This window comes from Pelobates fuscus, chromosome 1 (assembly GCF_036172605.1).
Source record: "Pelobates fuscus isolate aPelFus1 chromosome 1, aPelFus1.pri, whole genome shotgun sequence".
NCBI classification, from domain to species: Eukaryota; Metazoa; Chordata; class Amphibia; order Anura; family Pelobatidae; genus Pelobates; species Pelobates fuscus.
Genome location: NC_086317.1, coordinates 158,828,509 through 158,850,264, shown reverse-complemented (window position 1 = coordinate 158,850,264; position 21,756 = coordinate 158,828,509). Strand labels below are relative to the sequence as shown.

The 21,756-nt window shown below is 46.9% G+C and overlaps 1 protein-coding gene across 1 annotated transcript in view; it reads right to left on the bottom strand.

The window, feature by feature from the left end:
• LOC134608448 (complement component receptor 1-like protein) overlaps positions 1-16,643 on the bottom strand; it is a 35,688-nt gene extending 19,045 nt beyond the window's left edge. Inside the window, exons 1-3 of the mRNA XM_063451261.1 lie at positions 16,568-16,643; positions 6,708-6,890; positions 1,697-1,876 (exon numbers count right to left, since the gene is read on the bottom strand). Coding sequence (XP_063307331.1) covers positions 1,697-1,876; positions 6,708-6,890; positions 16,568-16,640 — 436 coding nt within the window. The 5' untranslated portion in view covers positions 16,641-16,643. The remainder of the gene's footprint in view (positions 1-1,696; positions 1,877-6,707; positions 6,891-16,567) is intronic.
• Between the last annotated feature and the right edge of the window lie 5,113 nt (positions 16,644-21,756).

The following is a 21,756-nucleotide window of genomic DNA, read 5'->3' as shown; positions in this document are numbered from 1 at the left end:
CACCAAAGGGGGATTTCGTCCTTTCTTTGGGGGAGGGCAGCCCATCGGCCATACATCAGCAACCAGGTTGGAAATTCAATGACGGTCAAGGCAAGTGGGGTGCATCGTGCCAGTTTAAGCATGAATGCTCCCACTGCGGAGGTGCCCACTATGCCTCGCGATGCTTTAAACAGGGTAAGCCAGGGGACAAGGACGACTTGGGAGCTAAGGGTGATGATGCTGGTGGACGTAAACAAGATGTGCCCCTGGCTCGGCTGCTATAGAAACAATTGGGAAGCTGGATTACTTATAGAGGGCTTTGAACGTGGGTTCTGGATTCCCTTCTCGCAGCACCCGCCCTTGGGGGTGGTTCGGAATTTGAAGTCGGTGCAGGACTTTCCTAAAGTGGTCCTGGACAAGCTTCAGAAGGAGGTATCGCTGGGGCATGTGGTGGGGCCCTTTGATGTTCCTCCACTGCCCAATTTGCACGTGTCCCCCTTGGGTGTGGTGCCCAAGAAGGAGGCGGGGAAATGTAACTTAATTCATCATTTATCATACCCTCATGGGAGTTCTGTAAATGTAGATATCTCTGCGAAGCTGTGTTGGGTGTCTTACGCTTCATTCTATGCAGCTGTTCGCATGGTCTGGGTGGCGGGCCCTGGGGCATTGCTGGCAAAGGCGGACGTGGAATCGGCATTACGCTTGTTGCCAGTGCATCCGGCCATCACCTCTTTGGTTGTGTTTTCGATGGTCGGTATTACATGGATATGTGCCTACCGATGGGCTGTTCCATATCCTGATTTTACTTTGAATGTACATATCCTGTTTTTACATTCTTGAAATGGGTGGTGCGTCAGGAGTCGGGATCTAGACGACTTTCTGTATGTGGGCCCGGCGAATTCCCTGCCTTGTCGAATCTTGCTCAACAATCGCCATCAGGTCTTTGAAAAGGAGGCGGACAATTAATTTCGCCCGGATGGTGTACATTTGACTGAGGTTGGGCTCGACCTCTTTAATTTGGCGATCCTGGAGGTGGTGGAACAGGCCTTGGGTTGTGAGATGGTTTGTCCTTGCCAAATAGGGTGGGAGATGGTTTGCGGGTAGACGAGTAAGGGGATAATGGCCGGGTCTCATCCTCCCCTGTCGCTTATGGTAAATCGTAAGGGGTACCAGGTTGGACGTGTCCCCACCGAGCTAAAAGCCAGCTGGTGGGGAGCATTTTGGTCGGGCCCCCACCGAGCTAAAAGCCGGCTGGTGGGGAGCCCAAAAGGGAAGAGGAATTTATTATGCAGAGGGGAAGATCCTTTGGGGTGAGTTAGATTGGCAAGGACGTTTTGAGTACATTAAGAGCATACTGTATGACATTATGCACCGTTATTTATATGATAAGTTATGTTGTACAGTTTTATACAAATTGGATTCGTTACAGTATTTTGATTTTTAATAAATGCTGTGGCCTGTTATATCCAAAGTTTTAGTGTCTGTCGTTATTTGGAGAGTTCATGGTTGGTTTAAATGGGATATCTCATCCAATGCCCACTACGTACATACAAGTCCTTACCCTCATCCCACATGTTATTATTCTAGTTTCACTCTTTATATTTGTTCCAGACTTCTCATTTAACCACTCTGGTCCTTGTGTCTTAACAATGGATTAAAGACTAATATTGGTGGCATTTTTGAAAGAAAAATAAAATGAGTATAAAGCTGTACTTACCAAGACAGTCTGGTAGTGAAGGCTCCCATTCGCTTTTAATATTGCATTTTACAGTGCTGGTTCCATTCATACGAAAACCATTATAACAATCAAAAATCACAACACTGTTCAGTGAGTATGGAGTAGTAAATCCTGATATCTTTCTTGAATAGGGCACATTTGGAATAGGGCAATCAACAGCTGTTATACAAATATAAAAATGTAGATTAATGCCAAGTATATAGAATTCAATTCTGGAAAAGCACAGCATGTAAACATTGAATGTCATGCCATATCATGCCAGCAGGAATAAGCTCTGCCATTCTCTTCTCTACTTGCTCTGTCATATTAACTGAAATTAAATGTTACTACATCTTATCAGATGAGTAGAAGTAGAAATATACGTATATGTTTTATTTGCCAAACTTCAAAAGAAACTATGATTTATAAAATGTATTTAGATTTAAAAAAAATATGGTTTAAGGTGTGTTTTATCAATGTGTACAATGTTGGAATAGCTTTCATTAAGGCAAAATATATATATATATATTTTGCCCCTACATTGTCCTTATTCTGCAATCGACTGCCATCCAGTGAAAGAGTTTACCCTGTCATTTTCTATAACTATGACTTAGCAGCTTAGCTGCATTGGCCACAATTCTGAGGATTCAAAGTTAAACCATAAATGCTTAAAGTGATGAAGAGGTGTTTCCAAACAAAGTGTGCAACTAAACTGCTAACAAATATAAATTGGCACTGTATTGGCAGAAAATGGCCCAGTGGGCAGGTTTATTTTACTTTTCGTCATAGTTTAAGGTTGTCAGATGAGTAAAACATTAAAGATAAATCTGGAACAAGATTTTTCTTTTTACTGATTGTTTTAAATGAATAAAAGCCCACTGGAAATCACTAAATAAATCACTAGAAATAAAATCACTGTTAATCTGCAGTTGCGGTATCAGTTATGCCTCTAAATTACTATTGCAATGCAGTACATGCATTGGGAAGTGAAAAAAGGTATTGCTTCACTTTAAGTACATTTTTGTTTTACATACATGCTTTGGTCCCATTGTGCACTTAAAAGTGGGGTATGCCTGTACTGTGTTACCCTGTTGTAACACAGGAAGACTTGGCTGACCAGTGATGGCCGATATGGCTGGAGTAACAGCCAAATTTCCTCATTACAGTCTTTCAAGTCTGTCATTAATTTGGCCTATAGATGACAAGACTAAAGTCATCATGGCATGCAAATCAGTCATGTTATGTCTGTTGGATCCAGAGGCGGCTCTAGACTTTATGAGGCCTTAGGCGAAATGCAAACATGAGGCCCCACTAACAAAAAAGTGTCACATATACACATTGATGCACTGTCTACCTGTGTATGTGCCTGAGAGTGTGTCTGACAGAGAGTATCCTTGTGTGTGTGAATGTATGTCTCTGTGAGCATGTTTGCGTTTTTGTCTGAGACCCTATGTGTATGGGGTAGCTGCTTGAAGTGTGTTGTGTGTGTATAGGGGGGGTGATGGTGAGAGGGAGAGATGGGTGATGGTGAGAGGGGGGTGATGGTGTGGGGGTGATGGTGAGAGGGAGAGGGGAGGGTAATGGTGATAGGGAGAGGGGGTGCGATGGTGAGAGGGAGCGGGGGAGAGGGGGTGCGATGGTGAGAGGGAGCGGGGGAGAGGGGGTGCGATGGTGAGAGGGAGCGGGGTGTGTGATGGTGAGAGGGAGCGGGGTGTGTGATGGTGAGAGGGAGCGGGGGGTGATGGTGAGAGGGAGCGGGGGGTGATGGTGAGAGGGAGCGGGGGTGCGATGGTGAGAGGGAGCGATGGTGAGAGGGAGCGATGGTGAGAGGGAGCGGGGGGTGATGGTGAGAGGGAGCGGGGGGTGATGGTGAGAGGGAGCGGGGGGTGATGGTGAGAGGGAGCGGGGGGTGATGGTGAGAGGGAGCGGGGGGTGATGGTGAGAGGGAGCGGGGGGTGATGGTGAGAGGGAGCGGGGGGTGATGGTGAGAGGGAGTGGGGGGTGATGGTGAGAGGGAGCGATGGTGAGAGGGAGCGATGGTGAGAGGGAGCGATGGTGAGAGGGAGCGATGGTGAGAGGGAGCGGGGGGTGATGGTGAGAGGGAGCGGGGGGTGATGGTAATGTGAGAGGGAGGGGGGTGATGGTAATGTGAGAGGGAGGGGGGTGATGGTAATGTGAGAGGGAGGGGGGTGATGCTAATGTGAGAGTGAGAGGGGGTAATGAGAGGGGGTAATGTGAGAGTGAGAGGGGGTAATGTGAGAGTGAGAGGGGGTAATGTGAGAGTGAGGGGGGGTAATGTGAGAGTGGGGGGGGTAATGTGAGAGTGGGGGGGGTAATGTGAGAGTGGGGGGGGTAATGTGAGAGTGGGGGGGTAATGTGAGAGTGGGGGGGGTAATGTGAGAGTGGGGGGGGTAATGTGAGAGTGGGGGGGGTAATGTGAGAGTGAGGGGGGTAATGTGAGAGTGAGGGGGGTAATGTGAGAGTGAGGGGGGGTAATGTGAGAGTGAGGGTAATGTGAGAGTGAGGGTAATGTGAGAATGAGGGGGGTAATGAGAGAGTGAGGGGGGTAATGAGAGAGTGAGAGGGAGTAATGTGAGAGTGAGAGGGGGTAATGTGAGAGTGAGAGGGGGTAATGTGAGAGAGAGAGGGGGGTGATGTGAGAAGGAGGGGGTGATGGTGAGTGGGGTGAGGCTGAGGGTGGTGACTGATGGTTATGCTGAGGGTGGTGAGGGGGTGATGCTGAAGGTGATGCTGAGGGTGATGCTGAGGGTGGTGGGGGGGTGATGCTGAGGGTGGTGGGGGGTGATGCTGAGGGTGGTGGGGGGTGATGCTGAGGGTGGTGGGGGGTGATGCTGAGGGTGGTGGGGGGTGATGCTGAGGGTGGTGGGGGGGTGATGCTGAGGGTGGTGGGGGGTGAGGCTGAGGGTGGTGGGGGGGTGATGCTGAGGGTGGTGGGGGGTGAGGCTGAGGGTGGTGGGGGGTGAGGCTGAGGGTGGTGGGGGGTGAGGCTGAGGGTGGTGGGGGGTGAGGCTGAGGGTGGTGGGGGTCATGGTGAGGGTGGTGGGGGTGATGGTGAGGGGTGAGGCTGAGGGTGGTGGGGGGGTGATGGTGAGGGTGGGGGGGGGGTGAGGCGGAGGGTGGGGGGGTGATGGTGAGGCTGAGGGTGGTGGGGGGTGATGGTGAGGGTGGGGGGGTGATGGTGAGGGTGGGGGGTGAGGCTGAGGATGGTGGGGGTGATGGTGAGGGTGGTGGGGGTGAGGGTGGGGGGTGAGGCTGAGGGTGGTGGGGGTGATGGTGAGGGTGGTGGGGGTGAGGCTGAGGGTGGTGGGGTGAGGCTGGGGTGGTGGGGTGAGGCTGAGGGTGGGGGGTGATGGTAGGGCTGAGGGTGGTGGGGGTGGGGAGTGATGGTGAGGCTGAGGATGGTGGGGGGTGATGGTGAGGGTGGGGGGTGAGGCTGAGGGTGGGGGGTGATGGTGAGGCTGAGGGTGGTGGGGGGTGATGGTGAGGGTGAGGGGTGAGGCTGAGGGTGGTGGGGGGTGATGTACATTATGTACACACTTGGCAATTAGCAGGGTCTCACCTGTCACCATCTAGTGAATACAAAATATTAACTAGATGGTGACAGGTGAGACCCTGCTAATTGCCAAGTGGCTTGAGAGGCTCTACCTGTGCATTGGACCTAAAGGAGTTGAAGCCACTGAACGATGTGGTGGAGTGTTGGCCTCTCAGTGACAATTATCAGCATAAGATAGAATAGGAGTGACCGGTGAGGGCCTACTTATGCAACCTTGCGAGGCAGGTAGCTATGCGTTGGGTCAAGGGGCGAATTACCTCCGAGAATGAGGATGGGTGTTGGTCTTGTATGACCACTACTATCAGGCCTCTGTAAACAGACAATGATTCATCTATATAATTACCAGAATTCCTGACTTCAGAAATCAAGAACCTAATACACAACAAATGAATGGAATGTATAAGCGTGGTGTAGAGTAACACTGTGAATTGGCAGGGTCATAGCGTGGACCCAAACCTAACAATATTATTCGTAATGTATGTAATACCCACCTATTCAGATTAATAACTGAGAATAACTGAGACCTATAAGTATAACATTTATAGTATGTAAGAGGCAGGATAATCATGAGAACTAAGAAGACAACCCTGAACAGAATTATATGCCTTTATAGAATATATGTGGCATGCTTAGGAGGTTGGTCAATACTTGCAAATGCATACACATAAGTTAGAGTGAAAGAAAAATAGGTCACTATCAACTGTAAACGCTAGAATTAACATTGACATCATAATTAATTCTATAGCTTAAATAGACCGTACTGAATGAGGAGAACTGAAAGGAGGTAGACCGTAATGACAGTGAAATACACTGTAATACCTAAGCCATCCAATGCAAATATGTGGGCAAACTGGCCAAAATGCAAACTGTGCCGTATAACATAATGAGGATGCGATGTATAAGGAAACTTAGTGGATGAACGCAGACCAAATGCCTGCAAGGAGTTCTAACCATAAAATATACAATGCCAATAACAAATCTATATGAACAGAGTTGTTTACAGAAAATAAAACATGCAAAGCCGAGAACCTATTAATAACATGTGGCCAAATGACAGCTGGATGAGACAATGCCGAATGTGGAGGACACTGCCCTGACAATTCGTCATGTAGGCCGAATGTGGCCGAGTATAAGATGGGATTGTGAGGTCTTGAGCGTTGCAAGAGGCCAAATAGTTAATAGTTTTTAAATCAGGACCTCAATGTTTGCATTTTTCATTCCCTGTAGTGTATGGGGCCATTTGAACTTTAGTGAATTACTCTGTAAGTAACATTAATTCCAAAACATTCTTCAATTTTTAATTAATTACATTAGAATAATGGGTCACTAAACAATTTTTCTATTGTAGAATGTGGGTTACAGACAAAGGTTTACGAGCTAGTTATTTGCTTGAAGAATATAGCGTTTTGTAAGTTCTTAATTATTTCAATGTCTTACCCACACATTCTGGAGGAGGAGAACTCCAGCTCCCATTTTGGTTGCAGTAAATTGAACCTTCACCATTCATGAATTTCTTGGGGTCATCACATGAATATCTCACAGAGTCCAGGTATGTGTATTCATCTTTTAGAGGATGAAAAGTGCCATTCCGTATTGGAAAAGGAGGTGGACAAATTGTAGCTGGAATAAAAGAGAATGCTAATATTTTCTTTGGTAGGTTTAACACATGATTTTTACTGAGCAATAATAACTGAGCAAGTCTTTATTGGAATTAGTGAACAAGGAACAGTTAGGAAATATTTGGACACTGACACCATTTATATAATTTTGGCTCTGTACACCACCACAATGCATTTGAAATGAAACAACCGAGAAGCAATTGAAAGAGCAGACTTTCAACTTTAATTCAAGGGGTTGAACAAAAATATTGTATTGAATGTTTAGGAATTGTAACCTTATTTCAGGGGCTCAAATGTAATTGGACAAATTAACACAATCATAAATAAAAGGTAAATTTGTAATACTTTGTCAAGAATCCTTTGCAGACAACAACTGTTTGAAGTCTGCAGCTGTCTTCAGTTGTTGTTTGTTTGTGGGGCCTTCCTTAAGTTTTGTCTTCAACAAGTGAAATACATGCTCGATCGGGTTGAGATCAGGTGACTGACTCGGCCATTGCAGAAGTTTGCAATGGCCGAGTCAGTAGATTTCATGCTGGTGTAGAAGTTTGCTTCTATCTCCACCCCTCTGTAAGGGGGGAATGTGATCAAAGGCTATTAATTTTAATGTTGGTGTGTTTATTTATTCTGGGCATAAGAACTGGATAAAAAGCGAGACAGCCCACCCTGGGGGATAGGCTTGTCTGCTTTACCAGTATATGCAATAATTCTTGTCTGAGTCTCACTACCCCGTTATGGTGTGGATACTCACATGTTTAACTTTGAGTATATTACCTTAGCAGTCTTGTGCGTAAGGTTTATTACATTAATGTACAGTAGCCTTGGTATTCAACTAGTGTGGAATTATTGTAGAGTACTACAATTGCAGTTTTGTACCCGATTTTCCTGATTCCTAGATGGGGTATACTAATATATTAATGATTGACAGAGTCCCACTACCTGGGGGGGCGGATGGTGGGGATATATATCATACTCGAATTAGTGCCATATTATCTCATTGGCTCCTATATACATAGTGTATATATTGAGACTTAGGACTTTATGTCCTGTTCAGCTTAGCCCGTCCAGCTGTGTGAGAGGTTTTGTTTTTATTTTGATTCCCTTATGTCGCAGGCATGTCCAATAACATGCTGTTCAGCAGTAAACAAGTGCAGGTCACTAGTAATAGACTTTGCTACACGGAACGGACTTGTTGTCCGGTAACCAAGGCGATGGCCTCTGGTGACGTCAGGACGCCGGACGCAGTGTGATGATGCAGTCGGGGGCAACTTTCAACCCGGGCACCGGTGATCCCAGATGGAATCCTTACACTGATTGGTAAGTTAATGTTTTGGTGGTGGGTATATAAAATTATCTTTTACTGTATTAGCCGATCCCGTTTCAGTGCAAACTAAAAACGTTGATCTTTTAAAACTTTGAGCAATAAAAGCTGAGCTTTATTTCATTACTCTGAGTGCTATCTATACCTATTGGGATCTGTTAATGCTGACATGCACAAATACCAGTAAGTGGAGTGCAAGACTGTACATATTATATATATATATATATATATATATATACACACACATTATTAGTATGTTTCTTTTTCTAATTCAAAATATTGGGTCGTCCAGGGTAAAAAACTGAATTGTACAGTAAGCATACTCACATGTAGACACAGACAATCTCACTGACACAAGCTCATTAAAACACAGGCTCACAGAGACAATATCATTGATACACATAAGCTCACTGACATGAAAACACAAGCTCGCTGATACACAGAAATAGGCTCACTGATTGTCATGGAGTAACACTTCCGGGTTCGGCACTCAGCGGTGAGGAGCCGGACCCCGCCCCCCTCTGACACAGCTCTGACGGTATTTAGGGAGACTGGGCCAGAGAGAGGGTGCTTAGTGATTGATTGATGAGTGAGCTAACGTGTGAGCTGCCTCCGCGAGACCGCAGGCTCCACAGGCTCAGCTACTGGGAGCTACTTCCACCAGACTTACCTCTCCACAAGCTCAGACAAGCCGTTCCAGCCTTTGAACAAATGCAAGGATTGCTGCATGCCATAAAGGATTACTGGAGAACGGATACGTTGCTACTTTACAAGTGGACCATATCTCTGAACTATTGGAGGACTACCCATATTAACCTTAAGTATATCTTTCAGCTATTTGTCTGCAATATCATTTATTAATGAACTAATGCTTGCTTACTCAAATCTTCATTGCTACAAGTTACTAATCTCATGGACAACTTCCATCATGCCTATTCACTATGAACTGTTTCTTGCTTTTCAATTACATTCAGTGCTTCAAGTTACTAATCTCATGAAGGACAACTCCCATCATGCTTATTCACTATGAACTGTTTCTTGCTTTGCAATTACATTCAGTGCTTCAAGTTACTAATCTCATGAAGGACAACTCCCATCATGCTTATTCACTATGAACTGTTTCTTGCTTTGCAATTACATTCAGTGCTTCAAGTTACTAATCTCATGAAGGACAACTCCCATCATGCTTATTCACTATGAACTGTTTCTTGCCTTTCAATTACATTCAGTGCTTCAAGCTACTAATCTCATGAAGGACAACTCCCATCATGCTTATTCACTATGAACTGTTCTTGCTTTGCAAATATCCTTAGCTACTTGATTATTGTTCCTATTGAAGATTATTCTCATGAACTAATGTTACTTAATGCATCTCTGAAGAAATACTTAATAATGAACTTTGTGTTGTTGATTACGGTACTTGCACTTCTTATTGGATTATTGCCTACCGTATTTTTCGCTCCATAAGACGCACTTTTTTCCCCCTCAAAAGTGAGGGGAAATGTCTGTGCGTCTTATGGAGCGAATATGAAGCTTTACTTACCTGTCTTGCAGCGTTGGCCGGCAGCACAGGGCGCACCGCGGTAGTGGAACTTGAATTTCATGTTCCGGTTTCCGGCGGGACTGAAAGGAAGTGTGCACAAGCTGAGTGCGCACTTCCTTTCAGTCCCGCTGGAAACCGGAACATGAAATTCAAGTTCCACTACCGCGGTGCGCCCTGTGCTGCCGGCCAATGCTACAAGACAGGTAAGTAATTATGGGACAAGGGGAGGGGGACAGTAAGGGGAGGGGGACAGTAAGGGGGGGGAATGAAGTTTATGGGGAGGGGGGGATGAAGTTTATGGGGAGGGGGGGATGAAGTTTATGGGGAGGGGGGGATGAAGTTTATGGGGAGGGGGGGATGAAGTTTATGGGGAGGGGGGGATGAAGTTTATGGGGAGGGGGGGGATGAAGTTTATGGGGAGGGGGGGGATGAAGTCTATGGGGAGGGGGGGGTGAAGTCTATGGGGAGGGGGGGGATGAAGACTATGGGGAGGGGGGAGATAAGGTCTATGGGGATTGGGTGGATGAAGACTATGGGGAGGAGGTGGATGAAGTCTATGGGGAGGGGGGGGATGAAGTCTATGGGGATGGGGGGATGAAGTCTATGGGGAGGGGGTGGATGAAGTCTATGGGGAGGGGGTGGATGAAGTCTATGGGGAGGGGGGGATGAAGTCTATGGGGAGGGGGGGATGAAGTCTATGGGGAGGAGGGGGATGAAGTCTATGGGGAGGAGGGGGATGAAGTCTATGGGGAGGAGGGGGATGAAGTCTATGGGGAGGAGGGGGATGAAGTCTATGGGGAGGGGGGGGGATGAAGTCTATGGGGAGGGGGGGGATGAAGTCTATGGGGAGGGGGGGGATGAAGTCTATGGGGAGGGGGTGGATGAAGACTATGGGGAGGGGGTGGATGAAGACTATGGGGAGGGGGTGGATGAAGACTATGGGGATGGGGGGATGAAGACTATGGGGAGGGGGTGGATGAAGTCTATGGGGAGGGGGTGGATGAAGACTATGGGGAGGGGGTGGATGAAGTCTATGGGGAGGGGGTGGATGAAGACTATGGGGAGGGGGGGGCGGAGTCTAACTGCGAAGCAGAGAGGTCGCATGGCGGAGGAGCTCCTGAGCAATTACCGCAAAAAGCGCTGCTACAGCCCGAAAAAAACGCTAAATATAACCACGACCACCAGCACGAGAGAGCAGAGAGAATATGGGTCGCAAATCTAAAAAACCAAAGCCGGATCGGCCGAGCCAGAACCATGACATCGGGGCAATGTGGAGACAGGCCCTCGAAACCTCAGGTCCCAATATGGCGACCTTCGCCGACCACTACTCTGACCTATCGGATGAATACTCCCTGGAAGAGGACCCGATAGCAACACCGAGACAACCGGTGGCCGTGCCCAAACCCCAGGATCCTGATGGAGCACCGATCACAACGGCAGTGCTAAAAAACCTGCTTGCAGGCCTGCAAACCACACTCCAAGGGGACATAGCCGCGCTCCGCACGGAGCTTCAAGGCATCACCACGAGGCTGGACACCCTGGAAGTCACCTCAACAGCTCACGACCAATCTATCACATCCCTATAATCGGAGATTACCCTCCTTAAGCAAAAGACCACGGTCCTCGAGCGGCGGTTCACCGCAGCGGAAGACGGGCGCAGAGACGCCAACATAAAGGTACGGGGGATACCGGACGATTTGCCCACCGAAGAGCTGCGCCATTACGTGCGCAGGCTACTTACCGGCCTCCACACACCAAAAGCTGCCAAGGCCATTCCACTGGAAAGTATATTCCGGATCCCAAAGCCGGCCAAAGCCCCAGCGACGTCTTCCCGCGACCTCATAATCCGCTTTCAGCACCGAAAAGACAAGGCCGCAACCATGGCAGCAGCCAGAGAGAGGGCGCAACTTATATTTGAAGGACATACGCTAGCTTTCTTCCCGGATCTAACGGGCGACACATTGGCCTGGAGAGGCTCACTAAAGCCCTTTACCACGCTCCTCAGACAGAAGAATATACCATACAGATGGCGCCCAGACCGTTCTCTTCTCATCGTACGGGGCGAAAACAAGCACGTGGTCCACGACCTTCAAGACGCCCGAAACATACTGCCAGTGTTGGGCTTACCTCAGGACAGCATGCAACAGGCGGTGTCTCAGAAGACCGCAAGACCCACGCACGACTGGAACCCGGAGAGGGCTAACATTTTTGTGCCACGACAATCGAGGCTGGAACCCCCTGAAGGGGCTGGTGCACGAGCACCCTGAAAGACACTCAAGCTACACATTGTCTATATTGGGACTTTGTATGACAACTTGTTCAGCTATTGCCCCTTGGCACCATGCTCTGACCTGCTTATAGCCCTTCATTTGATTTTGTGACCGCAGCTAACCTGCGGAAAACGGCCCCAGGAGGCCATTAACATAGTCGCCTCTTTGCTCCCACCACTCACCACTCATAGCCAACACGACAGGACACACGCAGACTTCCCTCCCCCTCCCCGTTGGTCTAGTGGCCCTCGGGGTGACTCACGAGGAACAACAACACGCACCATGACTGCTTATGCATACACCAACTTAAACTGAGCACTGACCGGCCTGACGCTCACCACATAAGCACAAGCCCAACCTCAGACATATTGTAAAAGTCAGCATGTTAAGCAATACTACCAGACAGGTTGACCGAATGTGTAAAATGTCTAGCTCAACTAAGCTTCACTGGCCGACTACCCGACCATGACTCTCTTGGGCCTCCACAATTACTCCCACATATGGCATCAAGCTGTCACTCTACCCCAACGTCAGCCACCAACGATGCTAATTTCGAGTATCAAATATCAAAAGTCGGCAGTTTTTTATTATTGACCGTTAATATAATATAAAAATGTGCAATGTTTATATGCCACTACTATATCACAATGTGAAATGTTCAAGCTTATGACCGCTGTCGTGGCAGAGTAATCTATGTTGTATTTCTCATGCACTCAAAAATAAAGAATTTAAAAAAAAAAAGACTATGGGGAGGGGGTGGATGAAGTCTATGGGGAGGGGGTGGATGAAGTCTATGGGGAGGGGGTGGATGAAGTCTATGGGGAGGGGGTGGATGAAGACTATGGGGAGGGGGTGGATGAAGACTATGGGGGAGAGGAGAAGACTATGGGAGGGGGGGACACTATGGGACAGGGGAGACAAAAAATATTCTGTACAAACTGTCCCATAGTAAGAAACACTATGGGACAGTTTGTTCAGAATATTTTTTTTCTGGGTTTCTTCCTCTAAAAACTAGGTGCGTCTTATGGTGAGGTGCGTCTTATGGAGCGAAAAATACGGTAAATGCAATTCATTTAAGTTTAACACTTATTAAAACTTCGGTTGAATCAAGTTACCAGTGATTCTCTCTTTTCTTAAAGCTACAGTATTGATACTTAAGGATTCTCCATTTCTTCACTATTGTAATTAGGGAGATTACAAGCTGCAGTTGAGTTCCAATCCAAATCACCCCTAGTAGCGTAACACTGATAGACAATTTGACTGACGCACACAGGCAAACTTACTGGTACACACACACACACACACACACACACAAACTTAGTACAAACTCTGGCACTCACACAAGCTTACTACTGACAAACTCATTGGTATACAAACAGAAGCTGACTACTCACACTCACTACAGATAAGCTCTCTGACACATACCCATACTCATTACAGACAAGTTTACTGACACACACATGCTCATTATAAACCAGCTCACTGGCACACACTGGATCCCTACAGAGAAGCTCACTGTCACACATACACATGCTCACTACAGACAAGCTCACTGACACATACATATACAAGTTCCGTCCCTAGCAGACACACACACACCAAATCACTGTCATGGGCTGAGGCCTATCTGTCACAGAAAGCTGTGGGAGCACTGGGAGAAGAAGTCTCCATTTTCTGACCTCTGTAAGCAGCATGTGTGTGGAAGATGGGGCTTGTATATAGAGTCACCGAATTGCTGGTGCTTCAGGAAAGGGAGACTCAGTGCTCCGTCCGTCCCCCAGCAGCTACACCAGCATCTCCCTCCTTCATTCCCTTGGACTGACACCGCTGCCGGCCCTAGGAGGCATGGCCCACCGGGAAATTTTTCTCTGTAGGCTTAAAGTGCAGTCTCTCAGCTTTAATTTGAGGGTATTCACATAAAAATTGGAGCAAGAGTTCAGGCCCGCACGCCCTGAACTCTTTCTCCAATTTGGATGTGAATACCCTCAAATAAAGCTGAGAGACTGCACTTTAAGCTAATTTTTTATTATTTAACTGTAACTTGAAATAATTTTGATGAAGAGCAGAAATAACCAAACTTGTGTCAGTGTCCATTATTTCCGGACCTAACTGTATATAGAACTAAATTTCTAAATTTTTTTTTTTTTTTTTTTTTTTTTTAATTCTTTATTTTTGTGGGTATGCAAAATTCGAACTTGGTTTACATCAGGTGCAAATAAAGGAACAGGTGTATACAATGCATTCAACGAAGATTTCACAGGTTGGACATCACAGGTTTGATATATTCGCACCTTTGCTATTCTACCCGTTTTTATTTTTATATACGTCTCAGGACCCTCACTCGCTAGGTACGTTTGTTCAATGCCGCTTATTCGGAGGGTGCAGGTATCAAGCTATTTGAGCATCAGCTTAAGGATGTGGGGACTAGTGATGTGTGTGAGCTCTTAGGTGGTGGTAAGGGAATACATGGGTACGTGGCCTGTGGCCGCTTATACTGTTGGGCCTGGGGGGGGGGGGGGAAGATTCGTCTTAGACAGAATTACAGTCTATCAGCTTACGGAGCCATATGCGATATCTTACGTAAGCTAAACATGTGCAAGCTATCGTCAATATACAGGTAACCTTAGGAGTTATGTAATTAAATGAAACTTCACTAGTAAACTAAACTAAAAATTAAGAACATAACAGACACGTTTAAAATCAACGGGTGTACCCGGTACAGGAGTTCGTGTGAAAAGTCCCATTCAGAGGCCTGCAATGATGGTTGGCGAAGGCCATTAGTATAGAATATGTCCACTAGGAGAACTTCATGTCAGAGAGTCCGTAGCCCTTGGTGCTGTGCCTCTGGGTGCGAACGGGGTGATATCTTCTACATTCCATATCGGGCGTGCGCCCATAGATGCTGCTGGTAACGAAAGTCCCAACGACTGTAAGAAGGTAGATGCCTCGGAGACGTGAGACATGGAAGTCTGCTTCCCGGCGTGGTCCGTCGTGAGGCGGTGCGGGCCCCATTTATAAGTGATGGAGTTCTCCCTTAGGTGCAGGGTGACGGGGCGGAGGGATCTTCGCCACGTGAGGGTCTGTCTGGATAGGTCTCTGTAGAACGTGAGAGTATCACCCTCAAAGTTAACTGTAGGTGAGCCTTTTGCTGCTCCCATTAGGGCCCCTCGGTCCGAATCCCGGATAAATTTAATTAGCACATCCCTTGGAGCTTCCTGAGGTGCCTTGGTCGCTTTGGGGAGACGAAAGCAGGAGTCTATCCCCATAGGAGATTCAGCTTTGGGACTAGTAACGTGGCTATGAGCCTCCTGCAATAATGTGGCAATTCTATGTTGGTAATCGTTTCGGGCACGCCTCTGATCCGCAAGTTCCTGGCTTTGGCCTTGTCTTCCATGCTGGCCATTTGGGCCGTCAGCGTTGCGCACTGCTTTTGCAAGGATCCCAATGTGGCATCTGTGGCCGCTTGCGCCACTCTGGTACCTTTAGTGGTCTCTTCGAGTGCCCCAACCCGGCCAGTGAGCGTTGAGACCTCACTCCGGACTTGTGCCATATCCGCGTCAAACATCGCCTTAATCTCCTGCATGAGCGCCTTAATGTCGGCCTTTGTAGCTGGAGCAGCATCCCCTAGCTCTTGTGGCGGCCGGGTTATGGTGAGTGTCCTCCCGGGAGCGGGAACAGATTCAGGTACACTCTCCTCGTCCGAGGATTGGGAGGCATAGGCCTCTCTCGGCGCCATCTTGGCGGGTACTTGCCGTTGTGCCTGGCGCAGAAAAATGCCGATATCTTGGGAACCGGGGTCCGGATCTGCTCGGCTTTTTTTCGTCTTCTTCCCCATGGTGTAGGGGGTCTGGGGACCGGTGTATGGGTCCCAAAGTTGGTTCTGACCGCTGAAAAGCAAGATATAGCGGGTCCCGGACTCGGAGCTGTCGTGTAGTGCGACTTGCTAGTTCAGGCGCTGGCTCCGCCCCCCTAAATTTCTAATTTTTAACCACCTGGAGTGCTGCATCTGTGAATATCCAGAGATGTGGATCATAGTCCCTCATTACCATCCATGGAGGTACCTTATACAAGCCTGATAACGCTACGGTCTTGTGAGTGCATTTGATTACAGCGCTTATAATTCAATTAATAGGGATTTACACTATGTTTTGTACATTTCATTTTTAGATAATCAGCTGGTTCCCTTTTTTCTGTACATATTCTTTGGTTGATGTGGGATCACTGACTGAGGGTGATTCAAGGGAGGCTGACACTTAACGAATCGTTAAGTGTCAGCCTCCCTTGAATCACCCTCAGTCAGCGATTGATAAGTATTATTTGTTATCACCTTTACATATAATTAGGGTGATTTTGTATTTAGACATACATAGTAGCAATGCAATTGCCTTTCTCAGGTCTGTTCCCTCCTAGAGTTCCATAGATGGACCCACCCAAGCCCCTCATAGATAATACACTATTTATTGAAGTTAGCAACAGAGATCATTGAATCAGTCAAATAATATTTTGTAGTCATTGATCCAAGATTAGTTAACAATTTATTGTCATACCTTCACATACAGGGGCAGCATTACTCCAAGATCCATCAGCAAGACATTCCCTAAAATCTTTTTTTGAAATCATTGTAAATCTAAAGAAAAAAATAAATAGAGAAAACATAGAACTTATCCAACTATGCTTTAAAACCAAATTAAAACTTTTTTTTTTTGTTACAATACCCCTTAGGGTAAGTATGTTTACGGAATTATAGGAGAGATTTATGAAAACAAAACCGGTGGTGCTTCCTCCTTTAATATTATAGTTAATGCCCCTACCTGCTGGCCATGGGTGGGGTCTTGAGTGGACAGAAATGTGTCCACCCTACATTATTTATTGATTTATTTATAATAAATAAATACAGGTGGGGGTGAGGAGTCAGGGACACCATCAGGGCTTGACAACCATGACTGTTGTCACGGACCAGGCAGTCCTGGGGGGCCTGACCCCACATTCCCAATGTGTGTACACACACACACATATATATATATATATATATATATATATATATATGTTATTGCTATATATACTTCCAGAAGCTCTCTCCAACTCTTGCAAGCCTCGAGCTATCAAAGTTTTGCGGCAGGTTAACATGGCAGCGCTCCACGCAGCACTCAGATCGGGCTCAGGAGAGATGGAGAGAGGAGCTGCTGAAAGCTGGGTCCTCCTATTCACTACAGAGCACCTGGCAGTCTGCATAATGCCACTAGACCACCAGGGAGTGTAATATCCCCCTCCTAGGCCACAGGTAGGAGACAGGAAGTGGGGGATAAAATCCGGTTATATTTTTAGTGACTGGTCAGCATTGGCTGCCCAGTCGCTAGTTTTAAAGGTTGCCCTGCCACCCCTCCTTGGGGTGGCAAAGGGAGATTTTAAACCTCCCTTAATGTAATATAGGAGTCTTATTTTATTTACTTCATTATTTTTTTAATACTATTTAATGTGGCATCTGGATAGCAAGTGCCAAGTTTGAATTTAAAGCATGTGGGCCAGAATATGAAGCATTCTGTTGGGATTTCAGCTGTCAACTGTGGCTGAAATCTGGACCAAATTCAGGTCTGTTCAGAATCTGGACAGGTCTGGATATTGCAGTCCGAACCTCCCTGTTTACAGACAGATATTTTTTCCCCATTAGGTACTGGACCATACGGAGTTTGGTGAATAACCCTGTGTGAATGTATAATTGATGTTAGCATACATTATACATCTTAAATATAGATAATGGAGTGAAGCTTGTAAATAGAGTAGCTGGACAGAAAGTGAAAGGGTTAACCCATAGAGCTGAATAGTGAACAAAGAACTGGACTGTCCAGTGACCATAAGGAAGAAAAGGAAGAAATATATTAAAATAGAAATAGTAGTCCAGGATAGCGAGAGATATAAATAGATAAATGTCCTGTCTAAATCACAAAGGGTATTTGACTAAAAGCCGCTTACAGGCGAAACGCGCGTCGGGGCTTTGCTTCGTGTAGCTCTATCTGTCAAGCCGTGTTACCTTACCGAGCTAGCAAGTTAGCTGAGCTTTAGAAATCTTTGCAGTATTTACTAGCGGTTCTTTAGACTCTCATTGATTGTAGTTCCGTTATTCAGCATTGGTTAGTACCATACCAGCGGTCTCCTACACTTAGACGCTCCGTACTCATTAGCTCAGCATCTCCATTTCTATTTATATTTTGGGGACGTTTATGCTCGTATTTAACTTGACCACATTATCAGACGTTGTTAGGCTGAGGCAGGGACTTCTTACCTAGTGTAAGGACATGAAGGGGTGCTGCCCTGCAACAGCACTGTCCCTTTAACCCCTTAAGGACCAAACTTCTGGAATAAAAGGGAATCATGACGTGTCACACACGTCATGTGTCCTTAAGGGGTTAAGTGTGGGAACCAACTTAGCAGAGAAATAATGCTAGGACATGATAAATGGAGTAATAAAGAAAATGTATTAAAGAAAACCAAAAGGATATATATATATATATATATATATATATATATATATAATATAATATAATATATACAAAACAAAATAAGACAATGCCACAAATATATAAATATATACAATAACCCAATATATACAATAGAGCAGGCAGAGTCCACGATAGTCCTAGGCAAAGGTAAAGGCTTAGTCAGGGTAGTGCAGCCACCAAGTACTAAATGAACATCAAGGGGTAAAGCCCTAAGCAGGTCACCAGAAATAATGCAGCAAGGTCAGAATCACTGGAGAAGGAGTCTAGGCAGGAACACTGCAGGCGAACACTGGAACAGGAGGCACAGGACACAGGACCAGGCAGAGACAAGAACACATGTGGTGGAATCTCGGTAAAAATAAATTTAGTAGGCCGAGATTACCACATGGCATGTGTACGTGCATATGCTGACGTATCGATCAGTTGGTTGCACGTGGCAAGATACGATCAGTAGTGTACGGAGCATGTGCAAGAATACAGGATGTAGTATTCCCCTCCTCCATTGTGCTGGACAGGCCATGCGGTCAAACAGGAAGTTAATTCTTATTTGTGTTGATTGGTTAAGAGAATGTGCGGGTGGAGCTTAATATGGGAGGAGTTATGTGCCTATATAAGGAGCCTGCACTATTGTCCGGGGCTCAGAACTTGTGGTATTTTGGTGACGCTAGTCCCTCTGAGTCCCGATCGGTGATCCAATAAAGAATCTCTTCCTTCCTGTCCATCTCTCTGTGCTTGGCTTCCGTCAGTTTCTCCGGTATCATTTGGTGCATTGGCCGGGAAGCCCATCGTTCAACGGTAGCTGAGAGGCAGAGGCGTGAGACGGTCTATCTTTGCCCACGTTCTCTACGGCTGCACCCCTGAACTTCTGCGTGGACCTCCCTTCGTCTCGGCGCCACTGGGCCGTTGTCCAGGAGATCATCGGCCTCTACGTGAGAAGTGCTGGGGTGTCCCCGTCGATGAGTGTGAACTCAGGTTCAGGAACGAGGAGGTAAGACAACTGCTGTTTTAGACGGCAGGACCCACTAGGGGTATACCGATTGTGCGGTAGGCCCAAAGGGGTTTTGAATCTGTGTATCTGCCCCCTCTGTCGGAGGGAAGGAGCGAAGGCGCACCGCTCGATCGAACGCTCTTTAGTCAGACCGTTTGATTTTGTTAGTGTAGCGGTACTTACCTTATCCGGGGGCCGGACGCGGTCCTCTCTTCAAGCCGCGCGCGGTCCTGCGGCTGCACGAGCCGCGCGCGGCTCGTCCGACTGTTCAGACAGGAAGGCGGGCAGTGACCGCGAGAGGCGGGCAGTGACCGCGAGAAGCGGTCACGTGTCCCGCCTGCAGCTAAGAGCGCGCCGCGAATCTCGGGCGCGCTCTTAAAGAGACAGTGGGTGCCTAAATTGCAAAAAGGCTCCCATTGGCTCCTGTCATGCCAATCACCCCATACACTTACCTGTTGGGGGAGTAGAAGTGACAGGAGCCAATCACATTAGTTTGAAGGCTACTTATACTTACCCTTTTCCCTTAGTTCGTTGCCCTATCGTGGTTTCTGCTACAGTTCCCTTTAGTGCTTGTTGTGTTCAGTTGTGTTTCTCCGTATTTGACCTTGGCTTTGTATTCTGACTTCGTTTTCGCTTTATCCTATTCTGTACTGTTTGCCGGCTTGCTGATTCCTGTGTACCAGTCCCCGGCTAGTTTTCGTTTACGCTGTCTCTTTGTGCCCTTGACCTCGGATCGTTCCTGACTCTGTTTTATCCTATTACGTCGAGTCCGGCCACTCTAAGGTCCGGTAGACGTATCTCTCCTCTGTACTGTCTTCTGTTAGGCTGGATCCTGCGTGTAGGGGTATATACTCGTTACATTACGATAGGGACATGGACCCCGCAGATTTAGCTCAACAGATGGCGACCCATGAGGCTAGATTTGTAGAGCAGGATCACCGTATGGATCAAATAGCTCAGGCTCTCCAGACGCTCTTAGCTAGAACCATTCCAGCAACCGCACCTAACCCTCCTGCACCCCTGCTTCCTGAAGAATCGACTATGCCTAACGCTACAGCACATTTAACGCCTCCTCCTAGGTATGGAGGGGATTCTAAGACATGCAGAGGGTTCATTAACCAAATAGAGTTTCATTTTGAAATGTATCCACGTTCATTTCCCACAGAGAGGTCTAAAGTTGGGTTCTTTATGCACCAACTTACCGACAAAGCACTTGAATGGGCAAACCCTATTTGGGAGGCTAATGGACCTATGGTGCATAACTTTCACAGTTTCCTAACAGCTTTTCGCAGAACTTTTGATACTATGAAAAGGTCTAAGAATGCCGCTAGAGCATTAATGAGGGTTAAACAGGGTTCTAGGTCTGTGGCTGATTACGCTATACAGTTTCGTACCCTTGCCTCACAGGTCGATTGGACCAATAATGGGTTAACTACGGCCTTCATGGAAGGTTTATCAGACTCTATATTGGATGAGGTAGCAGCTAAGGAGCTTCCTATTGCCTTAGAGGACCTTATTGACTACCTCATCGATATAGATAATAGGATTCGTGACAGGCTCTATACTAAGAACAGGAATAGACGTTTTGTTACACCTATTCAACCCAGAGTTAATATACCGGAGAGTGTTAAAGTATCTGAAGAGGAACCTATGCAATTAGGGGTTGCCAAACTCTCAGATACTGAGAAATTACATAGGAGAAGGGAGGGACTCTGCCTATATTGTGGTAAGAGAGACCATATGGTAAAGGAGTGTCCTCTGCTCCCGGAAAACTCTCGCACCTAAGACCTTATAGGGGACTGGCCTTGGGTGTGATTTCTAAGTCTCCTACATTGCCTCCTAACCGACTGCTTCTCCCTGTTTCTTTACATATGGGAGAGAGTTGTATAGTTGAAAACATAGACGCCCTGGTTGATTCTGGGGCAGCCGAGAACTTTATAGACTCTGGTTTTGTAAAGAGAAACAATATTCCCATCAGAGAGAAGGAGATACCCTTGGCCGTTGAGGCCATAGATGGTAGACCATTGATATCTCCTGTTGTTACTCACGAGACTGCACCGCTACACATGTACACAGGGGTTCTACACTATGAAACCATTCGGTTCCAGGTCATCACCTCTCCCTCTTCACAGTTGGTGTTAGGGTATCCATGGTTACGTGCCCACAATCCCATTTTTGACTGGGAGACAGGGCAGATAAAATCATGGAGTGAAGCCTGCCATGAGTCATGTACTATTGAAGTCACGCCTGT